Below are 13,445 nucleotides of genomic sequence, written 5' to 3'. Positions count from 1 at the left end.
TCCCCCCCAACCGGAAAGGTGATGGGATAATGGAGAGGCCTCGTCCATTGGAACACACGAATAGCGAAAGAGCAAACACAGCTGTGATGGGCAATATGTCGACTGCCCGTGAATCACACAGGAGGCCGGCCTTTCAAAGACTCCTGACGCATTGTTCAGTTTCTTTGATAGCGTGCGTAATTTTGTCTTTATTGTGCTTAAAAGCACCATTTGAGAGCCCTACTGAATATGTAAAAGGTATCGATTAGATTTCAGATGGTTTGTTTGGGCACCACAGTGCAATAATTCAAATCTGTGTTAATTCAGCTGCAGAGCGTTACAGTACTCACAGTTCTGAGGACCGGGGTTCAAATCCTGGCCCTGCCTGTGTAGAGTTTGGGGATTAAGGGCTCAGAAAATGGATGGATGGGATGTTCACACAAACAGTATCTATTCCATCTATTTCATCAAGTGATAATAGACAGACACCTAAGAATCTCAAAACTACATCAAAAATGTTTCTGACAACAAACATTTATTCTGCATGGGTAGTGCTCAAAGTTAACAAATCGGAAAAACATGATATTGAAGTACCCAAGTACAGGTACCTGCAATCATAATGAGGAAGGTGGATTTCAGTATGTAAGAAAAAAAAAACCCATATTCATAATATCATAAGGTTACCTGGAAAGTTATATAAAATAAGAGGTTTTGAGAAAGAAATCTGTACAAGTGACGCTACGATAATCCTAAATGTCCATCACTGTGCATTTTGTCCCAATCCATGAGCATCTCTACTCATCACCTGATTGGCCAAATTCCTCCCTCAGCAGCGTGAGCACGTTGTCTGAGTACTCATCTCTGGGGCGTCCCATCCCGCTGAGCCGCATGGGCTGCAGGTCGGGGTGTGGTGGGATGAAGGAGGACGGACAGTATAACTCGTTTAACGTCAACCAGAAGGAATCGGGGTCCACCTGGATCAAGTGATGGAAAACACTGGAGGACAAAAATGACAAGGAACTCAATTTTGGCAGCGTTGTGCAAACAATTTTGAAATGGAAAAGTAATTGGATTCTTTTCAACACATCTGATTGACATCATGAGATCCATCAGTAACAATACAGGCATTTGTAATCACAAAGAGGTTGGTGGATTACACTATGCAAGAAAAGAAAAAAACTTTTGTGCTATATTCATAATATCAGACAGTGGACTGGAATTCAAATTTTATTCGTCACTTAAAACACTGCCCGTATAAGGATTTTATGATGAACTACATGATGTACTTTAGACCTCTGTATTGTGCTAAATAATGATTTGACATTGGCGAACAAAGATGACATAATCTTAGTTTGAATTTGGTGACATTTGGTTTTACCTCAAGCAGGCCTGTTGCAGTCTGATGGGTTGTTTGCAGCTCAGATAAGGCAAGCAAGCTTCACAAACAACATCTAAGTCCGCTTCAGCTGGAAAAACAAAGATTAGCAAACAAAACAGGACATACTGTAAATAAAGAAAAACTGTCCGAAATGATGACATACCGTAATTGTGGGAAAAAACAAAGGGAAAGAGGAAGTTACATTGGTAAGGAAATTGGCACTTGGAGGCTTTATCAAGTGACTCACCTATCACTGGTGTCAAACTCAAGGCCTGGGGGCCAGTTTAGGCCTGCCACATCCTTTTATGTGGCCCGCAAGAGTAAATCATGTGTCCATAATTGTGGCTGAAATTTGTACCTCAATTTAAAATTGTCATATACAGTGGTACCTCGACTTACGAAAGTCTCTACGAACAAAAGATTTCGGTTACGAAAAGCCTCCCTGGAAAAGCAGCAGTTTGTGGCTTAGCCATTAGCTAGCTATATTCCGTCAGCCAGAATAAAACACGTGTTGACGAAGTTCCATGATATTTCCGAAATTATCCAAAAGAATCAGCCGGAAAATGTGTTAACTAGTCGGGCAATCGTTCACTTGCATGACGTTTACCTTGCACATTTCCGCATGATTATTAGAAGCCCTCAAAGGTAAACATCCTTGGATTGGTACTTTAGGAAACATTTAAAGTTAATGTTCATTTTGAATTTTTTAGTTTAAGGAATTTATTAATTTTAGTGGAATTAAGTTAAATGCGGGCCTCTACCTCTGATGATGCTACAACGCCTTTTTTTCTTGCCACGCAATCAAAGCCAAAGGTAAATGAACATCATTTTTTATTGTTCTTTACACTATGTACACATTGAATACTTATTTTTGGCGGCGAGAGGATTGGGGGGCTTGGAACAGATTAGGCTATATGTAAAATGCGTTTCTACTTACGAAAGTTTCACGTTACAAAACGACTTCCGGAATGGATTAATTTCGTAAGTCGCGTCACCACTGTATAGTAAATAATGTGTTGATAGTGTAAGTATTTTTTTTTTGGAAACCCCCTTTTACAGAAAGTGGAAATGAAATATGATTGGATGAATACTGCTATATAGTTTCTACAATATGGCCTACGACAAAAATAAGTCCGACACCCCTCCAGCTTGTCAATATTAGGCTGTGTGGAAAAAAAAAAAAAATATATATATATATATATGTATATATATATATAAATTACAATGAGATCCTTATTCTCATAACTCTAAGAGTGTTAATGATTTGAATAAGAAGAGAATTTTTGAGACTTGGCATTTGAAACCCTTGCCCTGCTTGGCCAAGGGAGCAGAACTCACAGCAGGATTCTTGTGCTTCCTGAGCTTTCATCTCCTTCCGTTTTCTACTTTGAAGGATCTCGCTCTCTTTCCTGCGGCAATTTCAAGTCCACAAAAGCACCTTGCCTCACCCCTACCGGACTTTCACAGCCTGGCAAATGCCCACTTTTTTCCCCCTCCCACGTTGCCTTGCTTTGACTCTTTCATCTCACTTTCTTCATTCCAATAACCCCCCCCCCCCCAACACCCCAGCTCCCCTCCATCCCCGACAGACACTTAGCCATTCCCTTAGGTGCAAAATGGGCTTCCTTTCAAGCCTCATTTCAAAACATGTCAATTTCCCTCTCCAGGCCGACCCACACTGGCGGCGTGTCGAAAATAAAAGGAGTGGTCCACATTTCCGAGTTCAATGGGATTACTCAGCTACCACTTCTATCCCTTTTCTTCCGTTCTATCTGCTGCTGCTGCACTCATGACCACCTTCTTTGTGGAATCGGGCTGCTTGGAATGCAGTATGAGGAGTCACAAATACTCAAGTTGCTCTTAGTAGTTCTATAAATGAAGAAAAGGTGGAATTGAAGCAGAGGCCGACAACCGAGGAGGCGTAATATTGTATTTGCCTGCGTCGGTCCGTGTCCGCCCCTCGCTCTGGGACTGAGACTCGCTAATTGGCTTGCTGCAGGCATCCCAGAGGCGAGCCGGAGCCAAATCGGTATTCACATGAGTGAGGCGGCATTGGGCTACACACGGTTTCTCCTCTGTTGCTTGGTCATGTTAGCCTTGTGTTTATTGGAAGAAAAAAAAAAAATCCAAGACAGTAAACCCCATATATTCCCTCCAGTGGAAAAAATGCAAGTACCTGACAGCATTATACATATATTCGAAACCAATGGTTCTTAAAGTTTTTATACCAAGCAAAGAAATACAGAGTAAAAGTACCACCATCATGACCAACATTAAAATAGTTGCACAGAAGGCTGAAGTGGTTTTATTCCTAATAAGTATATTTAGTCTATTGCCAGCCACTGCGACATTATGCCTAGTTTGCACATTGACGCTGCAAATAAAAACAGGCCAAAAATTCATTTAGATAATGATTCTCATAAAAATAAAAATTGTACTTAATAAGGTTTTTGATGACAAAGAGTTCTAAAATCTTAAATGCAAACATAATGCATTTAGAAGTCAGATACAACTGAACTGTACCTAACTGTATTAGATTAAAGAAAAAAAAAAAATCAACTTTTAAGCCACTGTTAAACTACACCGTTTGAAGATTTAATTCAGTGATTGTTTCATATACCACTATAAGGAGACCACATACCCACACATTGAGAGTCACTGGTCTAAACAATAAATACAGATGACAAATAATGTTAAATATATTTTTTAAACTTACTCATATCTTACAACATTACCATTAAAAATTTACCGATGATTATATTTAGAAAAAATGCACTGAAAGTGCATGTGCCGAAGACTCAGTAATTTCCACTAACAACCCATAAAAAGCTCTTGAGGCCTTTTTATACACACAAGTGCGGCAAACACGTTGACGTCACAGCAGCTCTCCTGTGCGTAGTCGAAACAAGGAACAAAGCAACAACAATGGTGACCATGTCATAGTGTCTACTTGAACAAATGAACCTAGAGGAGCAGATGATACATTTAATTAATCCGCAAAATTGATCATGAAGGCGGTGGTGGAGATAGTATGTAACTGGGCGGAATGGTGAGTACGTCATCACAGCATGCGACTAAAACGGACCGATCACGAGAGACGATCTCCTCGGCATTCTACACGCAGCAACTTTTTTTGTGCATGTCAAGTTACGCAGTGGGGCTGCGCTGAGCCAATGCGTCGGTCATGTGATCCAATGAGGGCGTTGTCGGGCGCACGAGCCCCAAAGTATAAAGAGGATTTAGCCTTCAGTCAAGATGTATCCTTTCATCCAGACTTCCTTGACATCAATTACAACTTTCCTATGAAGCCGGGGCTTTTCTGCCATCTTGTGGCATCTTTGGGTGGTATAAAAAGAGCAGAAAATCATGTGAAAGTGAGTTTTGTTATAACATCCACAGTGCAGCTCATTAACATAATCTCACTCTCTCTCCAAGTTTCTTGCCCTATGACTTGCCAGCTACCTGAGCGAAAATCTGTCATTGTTAGGCAACGGCCAGAATTCGGTTGGCTGAGCGCAGGACTACCGTGTCTAAGGAAATGAAAGCGGCAGTGTGAGCAAAAATTAAGATTATCTAAAAGCGTTACCATAATTAGCTAGCATTAAGCAGAATCAAAAGTTTTTATTTTTATTTTTTTATCTTTTTAGAAAATGAAACAAAACAGTTCTTACTCTGAGCTCTGAGCAATGGAATTAGACACCATTAAAAAATACTAGCATTCCTGAACCTTCAAGGCTTTTTGGATTAACATTTTAATAGTTTATAATAAGGATTTAATAAGTATGGCAAAAAATAACAAGTACTGTACATACTTCCTGTGAGAACTCAACCATAAAACCTTCCCCTGCGGGACTCTTCCTGAAAAATGAAAATGCTGATTGACTTTGGAGCAGCTCTCACTGTAGTGGTACAAAACTGACTTTGAGGCAGGAAACAGCGGTGGTAAATGACGTAATATGAAGAAGGAACAGTTGTTGCAAATTGCATCCATCATCCATTCATCATCTTTTGGATCCGTTTGTAGAAATTCATCCATCCATTTTCTTTGCTGCTTATCCTCACAAGGGTTTCAGGGTGTGCTGGAGCCTATCCTAGGTGTCAACGGGCAGGAGGCGAGGTACACCCTGAACTGGTTGACAGCCAATCGCAGGGCACATTGAGACAAACAGCCGCATTCACAATCACACCTAGGGCCAATTTAGAGTGTCCAATTAATGTTGCATGTTTTTGGAATGTGGGAGGAAACTGGAGTGCCCGGAGGAAACACACGCAGCCACAGGGAGAACAAGCAAACTCCACACAGGCAGGTCCGGGATTGAACCCGGGACTTCAGAACTGTGAGGCCAACGCTTTACCGGCTGACCCACCGTGCAGGCTTTGTGCAAAATATTAAATTATTTTAATTTTAGTTTTATATTATTTTAATTTGTGCCTGACAGTTCTGAGGACCGGGGTTCAAATCCCGGGCCCATTTTGTGGAGTTTGGATATTCTCCCATGCCTGCATGGGTTTTCTCCAGCCACTCCGGTTTCCTGTCACTTTCCAAAAACACACATTAATTGGACATTCTAAATTGCCTCCAAGTGTGATTGTGAGTGTGACTTGTCTGTCTCCATGTGCTCTGTGATTGGCTGGTAACCAGTTCAGGGTGTACCTTGCCTTCTACCCGATGACAGCTGGGAAAGGCTTTTTGCGTTCCTTGTGAGGATAATCAGCACAGAAAATGGATGGATGGATAGTTCTGCAGTAGGCAAATTCCAGATAACTACTGGATAGAGTTCAAGGGAAAAATATCTCACTGTTGTATAAGTCTGCCCTCTGCTGGTTTAGCCGCATTTGAATGTGTATAATACTACGATTATTCAGATTATATAACGGAAAGCAATGGGTTTAAAAATACAAAAAGTAATGAATTTAAAATGTCTTAGAAGTCAATTTATTTTACCCTAACCTATATTGTATATAATGGTGGTACTTTTTTCATTTTAAGTTAAACTTACTCGAAACCAGTAATAAAATCTGAATTAAAAAGATGTAATAGTTAACATTTTTAAGGGGGGAAAATGACTTGTCACACGAGAAATGCTCTGGGATAAAAAAAAAAAATGCCTGCTAAGAAAAGATACCTTGTCGGAAGAAGAAAAAGCATATTTTGCAGTGATTTGCAATATTCCATCTTGTTCAGACTTTAGTTTTTGCAGTGATACACTTATATGTCTCTCTACATATTCAGAAAAAAATGCAGTACAATACATGTATGTCCAACACATAACCTCCTCACTGTCATGCAGAAACCTCCTATTTTCCAATTTGGTCCCTTTTACATTTTTTCACAAATGATTGATATAGGTCAGTCTCAATTTTACAAATGATTGACCAAACTTCATGTTGAAAACTGCTTGCTCTTTTCAACGCAATGACAATGGCTTAACAAATCCACTGGTTTGTTTTTCCTCAAAAGTGATTATTTTGGAGCATTCTGCCTGATCCCAACAATATGTAAGACTATTCTGCAGCTAACATCCTCAAAGCACAGATCTGTCGGTCTGTGTGTGTGGTTTGGTTCACTTACCGAGGTCTAAACTCTGGCACAGTGAACCTAGTCCCTCCAGTACTGCCAGCTGCAGTTTGTAGGCCAGTGTGTGTGTGTAAACGGGTCCGGCTTTGGTGCTGATGGGAGCCTGATGAACCAGAGAGGAGCTCAGCTTCGGCAAAATTTCCTTGGAGACCCTCCTCCTCAGAAAGTCCCCACAAGTACGACTCAAAGTGCACAAAACCTGGAAGAGAGACACAGGTATAGCAGATGTTTCAAATTACGATTCAAGTTACCTCTGGCAATATACATTAATACAATACAATACAATGCATTTTGTTTTTATTCATATGTAAAGCCACCGATTCCCCAAAAATTATCATTTATTTTCATACTGAAAGGGAGTGCTTCTTCACACATTTTTCTCAAATTCTAATGACTCCGTTCATATAAATAATTTTATTTGTATGGCTCAGGATTGTTTGGCCTGGTTACTGTCAAATGTCACTCCAGTTAATTTCTGCCAGAAAAACTTTCTGCATAATATGATTGTGTAAAAAGTTGAACACAAAGCATTCCTGAATGCTGGTTGTCCTCTGAGTTGTTCAGATTAGGAAGAGAACAAATCCCAAATGACGTAATCTCTGATGAAAAAGAAACCTTTATTAACGTTTACCCACCCTAAAAGCTCGGAGGACGGCGAGTGGGTCGTCAGCTGTCAGTCTCTGCACGAGGGCAGGCCAACAGCGGTGGGTCATGGGTAACAATTCGTCTTCCTTCTCGCTCAGCACGCTCACGCACAGCTCCAGCACATCCAGCACCTGGGAGTGAAAAGCACGGTAAAGCTGTACGTAAAATAATGTAGGTTGTTAGTTTAGCTGTGTGTCTTCTCTGCGTGGGCCACTTTCACCCCCAATTTGGGACGGACCAGTACATTCACGGCCCAACAAACTATAATAACCACGATTCCCAACATTTTCCCATTGATTTGGTGCAATTAACTACAGGTAGCTTTGTAAAATATTCACATTTATTGATTAACATCTTGTTCCAAATCTTGTTGCACAGTAAAATTAATCTGAAATTTGTGAACAAAAACAAATGCAATTTTAATAGTGTTACGGATCAGTTTTTACATTTATACATGCAACTTAGAGATCAAAGTGGATATATGTATCGCTGCCAATGGATGCAAGCCTCCTACCTCCAAAAGCATCACTTTTCAGGAGACCCCCCACAAAAAAAAACTTTTATTGAACCAGCAATATTGCATTGTCAAAGAGAGCAAGCCATTTTCAACACTTAGGTTGGATAATAATTTATGAAACTGCCACGCACATGGGGACTGATCAACAGTATGGATTTGGGGAAAGAAAATACAAAATTTAACTCATTTTGACAGGTTACGACCTGACGGCAGTGATCTGTACCTTTTATAAAATATCTTAAGATCTAGAGATGCTTTTAAATTTACATACATGTCTGCAACCATCTGGAAATCTTTACAAATATTTTGCAATATTCAGTGTCTAAAATATATTTCTACGAAAGGTTGCACTGGATTTTACATGAAGTCATTTTTTTTTTTGCTCCTTAAACGATTGTGTCTTTCAGTCTTCCCAAATGCATCACATCAAGTGTCAAATCCTCAGTAGCAGTAAATTTTAATGCCATTTAAAGTGCCACTGTCATGAAATGCATGATTTTTAGTATGTTATTAATGAAAAAACAACAGCAAATGGACAACAAATGGACCCATGCATTTTTTCACCACAAAACATGATTTTGACGTATGCAGCTTTTTGTAACTCCCGGCATGAAATTCCTCTTGAGGGATTTTTTTTTCGAGAAGCAGGATGTGACGTAAAGGACAGACCCGCCCTCAAGTGGACTCGTTTGTTTCCATTAGTTTTACCTCAGGGAAGGTAGCTCGTTGTTCCTTTGTGTTAGCCAAAATGCCGGCTCGTTGCATTGCTGGACATTGCTTGAACCCTCGGGAGGATGGATTTACCCTTAAAAAGTTTGCAAGAGACCTGGTTCATCGTGAAAAATGGATTGCATGGGTGCAGAGGATGAGAGCTTCGTGGGTTCCAAATGACAGGTAGGTGTGTATACAGCTACTAAAAAAAATAATAGTTTGGGGCAGACCACGTAGTCCATCTCTCATAACGTAACAAAAGTTCCGCGTACGAAATGTGTCAATGTGCACATTGGACAGAGTCGAGCTGCTGTGTCGCTTCGCCAGCGAAGTGCACGGGCTCCCGGACGGCGGCGGCTCTGAAGAACGCTGCCACAATGCAGCACTCAGCCGCATGAGACGACAACGCAGGAAAGCACCCGGGGTCGAGGGTGTTGTTCATCGCGTACTGCGGCGTCTATGAACACCCCCCTAAAGCAGCACGGTTCGGCTCTGCCTCACTCAGCCGCGTTCAGCGACAATGCAGTAAAGCGCCCCGGCTCGACGGTGTTGTTCATCGCGTACTGGGGCGGTTATGAACAACCCCCTAAAGTAGCACGGCTCGGTTCTGCCTCACTCAACCGCGTGCAACCACAATGCAGTAAAGCGCCCCGGCTAGACGGTGTTGTTCATTGCGTACTGTGGCGGCTGTGAACAACCCCCTAAAGCAGCACGGCTCGGCTCCGTGATAAGTCACCTCGGAGAGGAAAATGAGTCACACCGGCCGGCTGCGATGAGCCGCGATGGCTCATCTTCGCCGCAGAAGTGGATAGGACGGGAGGCGGTTTGGCCGCGATCGCATATCATCTGAATATGGCTCGAAACAATAAGGTAATATTGCCTCGGTAACTTCACTCGGTTGAGTGGTGTTCTCGTTTTCAAAAAGAGCTTCCGTGTCGGAAGGGGCGTGTTCGTCTCCAGTAGTTAGGGTGCACCGCTTGTTTTCATTCGTGAATGTCTGGGTGACGTCATGGACAGAGGATGCAGCCAATTTGGCGATCACTTGGATATCGTAGAATGACACTTCTGCAACTTTGCACATGGATGACGCGCTCTCCGCTCACATTTATTTTTTCGTATAGACATTGAAGTGAATAATTTCATATCTATTTTTCATTACAATATCTATTTTAGAAGGTTTATAGGGATGACAATTGGCCTTTAAATGGTAAGTGATCATGTAAGTGATCTTCAGTGTGACCTCCAGTGGACAAACATAAAAATAACACATTTTGCAGTTGTAACTGTTGTGTTTGTAGATGGTTGCTCATCGAAAAACAAAAAGTAAAAACAATAGGGTTAATTGTCACCTGCAAAATAGGCAGTACCTTAAGACGGAGGCATAGATTTGAGTCAGACAGCAGATGAATGCAGCGCTCCATAACATCTTTGGTGATGCTGAGGTGGGTCGGAAGTTCTGCTTTCACATCAGGACCACTGGCATCATCATCTTCCTCAAAGACTGCCTGGGGAGGAATCTCTGCAAAGACAGCAATGTGTCGGTTCATAGCTGCTTTCAGATTACCTCCCCAGGATATCGGCACATCAGCAGAGCCGGTAATCAGTTCGCTGGTCCCCTTCATCGGAAATTCACTCATTTAATATTAGTACAACAGCGCGAGACTTTTAACCCAAAAGGCCGTAAAATGCACACTGCCTTGATTACGCTCGCTCACAAGAGGGCAAATTCATCTCACATCCCTCCATTGCACACTAGACAGTGAACCAGAAAAATGCCATGAAAATGCTGTCATAGATGACCAGTGAGAAACAGCGTTACAACTTTGTCATCCTACTTTCAAATTTTCTATGAGGCCTGTTGAATTTTGAGTTGGTCTCGCAAGCTACAGATTCATACCGAGTTCGTCAATGTCATCCTCTTCTATTCCAATGCCCTCCGCCAGCTCTTTCTGTCTGCGGTAGTCCAGCAGAAACTGGCGGACGTCAAAGACTTCCTTGTCAGTGGAGGTCTGCTTGAATCGCATAGAGTCTTTGGTTGTGTTAGAGGTCATGGGGAACCACCTCACTGGAAGAGAAGAGCACAGAAATATTAATCTGATGAGGTGATGTGGGCTGCAAACAGTTGTATCCGTATTTTCTTTGGCAACATTACATTTGATTCCAAATCGAATTTGAAGTACCTCAAATTCAAATTATTTTCATATTCACTCCTATTTTTAAATCAATTCTGTTGTACTGTGATTCCTCGTTCGATTTAGAGCAACCAAAATTAACATTCAAACCAAGATGCTAGAAACACTGTAGATCAAAAGTCAAAAGTGACATTATATATTATTACTGGCTTGTTATTGTCACATTGACAATCACATTGTGTGATATTACAAGGGATAGCTCACCAAGCGCCTTCATGAGTGCGTGCAGCACAGAGCAGAAGAGAGAAGCTGTGTGATCGTAGCTGAGATCGAGCGCCATCAGCACGTCTTGTATGATGTCTCGGACCAGAGGAAGCAAAGTGCAGTCGGAGTGGTTCAGCATCACAGCCAGCACCCGTGGAGCCTGGACATCAGGACAAACACATGATAAAACCCTGTAAATAACTTATACTCTATATTTTTGTGTCAGCAAGGCAAAGCAAGTTCATTAATACAATGCATATTACACAATGGGTAACATAATAGGTTTTATATGTTTCAAATAATTTTAAAACAAAAGAATAACACTGCTTATCAACAAAAAAAACAAACAAAAAGAAAAAGTACAATTAAAACAGCATGCAGTGCAAGAATATCATTTAAATATGGAAATGCTCTAAAACGCATGTGAAAAAAACCTGGACTTTAACCTGGACTTAAAAACATTCATACTTGGGGCCTACTTCCTTTCTCTGGGCACCTTATTCCATTTGCGGAAACATAATAGCTACATGCTGCCTCACCATGTTTGCTTTGGACTCTTTCCTCCACTATTTGACCTGAGTCTGTCGATCTCAGAGCCCTACTGGGTGTACATTCCATGAGCATTTCTTTCAGTTATTGTGTAAACTAAATATGAATCTTTCAGTGATTTATAAACCAGTAGCAGACATTTAAGAGCAATTTTAAAGCTGATTGGAAGCCAGTGTCAAGAATTTATAATTGGAGTAATTTGTTATGACCTTTGTTTTAGTCAGAACACAAGCTGCAACATTCTGAATGAGTTTGGGGAGTCCAGTCAGAAGACCATTGCAATAGTCAAGTCTACTTAAAAAAAGCATAAAAGCATGGATCAGCTTATCACATTCTGCTTGGCACATGCGAGCCTTCACTCTGGATATGCTCTTCAGATAGAAGAAGGGAGTTTTCAGTGATTTGATGAGAAAAAAAATCAAGTACTCCAAGGTTTCATATTTGGGATTTGATTTTTTTGTATTTACTAACTGCAATCCTCTTTTTTTGTATTGCTCAAAACAAGTATCTGTTTTGTTGTGGTTTAACTGAAGAAAATTTCGACTCTAGTCATCTGCAGACACTGCTAGATATAATTTTGTGTCATTTGCATCACCCTGATAGTCAAAATTAAAATTCTGAAGAATTTGACCCATTGGTAGCCTATAAAGGCGAAACAGGATATACACTGTGGCACTGCTTTTTAAATATATTTAAAGTTTAGGTTACACGACAAAAGTTAAAAACATTCACAGCTTCTAACACTACAACTTGCCTGCGGATGCTGGCTGAGCCTCTGCAGGTTAAGTGAGATGTCATTGAGTAGATAGTCAGAGTTCTCATTAATCAGCTCCTTCAGAGAGAAGTAACCACAAGCCTTGCTGATGTCCCACATAGAGTCGAGCGCCGCTTGGCTGATCAGAAGTGTTTCCTCTCCTGCTTTCTCAAGGACAGGGTACAGTGACGTCATCAGCAGAGGACGGAAGTTGTCTCCCAGGGCCTGAGCAAAACAGGCCACGCCCTCCAGCTGGATACACAGCTGCCAGATGTTACTGTTGAGCTGGTGGACTGTTGAGGTGGGTGAGGAGGCACAGGCGAAAGTTCCAAATTGGAGCGGGTCGGCATGAGCGTTGGATATGGAGAGGAGAATGGGCGGCCTCAGCAGCTACAAGCAAGTAATGATAACAATAATAATCATAATAGCTTTAATAATAACTTTGCAAGAATGTTTTAGATAGGCTGTAATAACCGAAACAAAAATATACTGAAAACATTTTCTTTTGTTTTTTATCAGTTTTCTTCCTGTGAAGCATATTCTATGTTTAGAATGCACTCAGCTGCTTGTCATCCTGTATTGGTGACAAAAACAAAAAAATCCAACTCTTGCTCCGCATTCTCACCAGTCGGTCCTGTCGATCTCTGTGAGTCTCTTCATTGACAGTGACCAAGTGCCAGTGATCGGAACTGAAGTATTCCTCCATGACGAGCATCACAGCTGCTTTAAGGTCCTCCTGGGAGAGAGGGACTACATTGGCTTTGCCTTCTGAACGCTGTCCGTTTGCGACGACAGCAATGCCAGCCGCGCCTCTGATGATTTCATTGAGAACCATGGCGGCCTGCTTCCTGTATGCTGAGGACTGGCGGTACAGATCCAAGAAGAGGTCCGTCAGCAGAAAAACGTTGCCGTAATACCCTATACGTACGAACATAGGA

At 41.4% G+C, this 13,445-nt stretch overlaps 1 protein-coding gene across 4 annotated transcripts in view; it reads right to left on the bottom strand.

The window, feature by feature from the left end:
- Positions 1–506: 506 nt before the first annotated feature.
- Positions 507–13,445, bottom strand: part of tti1 (TELO2 interacting protein 1) — an 18,689-nt gene continuing 5,750 nt past the window's right edge. For all 4 annotated transcript variants that reach the window (XM_061801060.1, XM_061801069.1, XM_061801079.1 and 1 more), the window contains 9 exons: positions 13,133–13,425; positions 12,508–12,897; positions 11,205–11,364; positions 10,706–10,873; positions 10,176–10,327; positions 7,571–7,711; positions 6,930–7,134; positions 1,358–1,445; positions 507–975 (listed from right to left, as the gene is read on the bottom strand). In XM_061801060.1, the coding sequence (XP_061657044.1) occupies positions 774–975; positions 1,358–1,445; positions 6,930–7,134; positions 7,571–7,711; positions 10,176–10,327; positions 10,706–10,873; positions 11,205–11,364; positions 12,508–12,897; positions 13,133–13,425 (1,799 nt within the window). In that variant the 3' untranslated portion in view covers positions 507–773. The remainder of the gene's footprint in view (positions 976–1,357; positions 1,446–6,929; positions 7,135–7,570; positions 7,712–10,175; positions 10,328–10,705; positions 10,874–11,204; positions 11,365–12,507; positions 12,898–13,132; positions 13,426–13,445) is intronic.

Source organism: Syngnathoides biaculeatus, chromosome 2 (genome assembly GCF_019802595.1).
Source record: "Syngnathoides biaculeatus isolate LvHL_M chromosome 2, ASM1980259v1, whole genome shotgun sequence".
Classification (NCBI taxonomy): domain Eukaryota; kingdom Metazoa; phylum Chordata; class Actinopteri; order Syngnathiformes; family Syngnathidae; genus Syngnathoides; species Syngnathoides biaculeatus.
The sequence above is the reverse complement of the archived record's forward strand: the minus strand, read 5'-3'. Positions and strand labels throughout refer to the sequence as shown.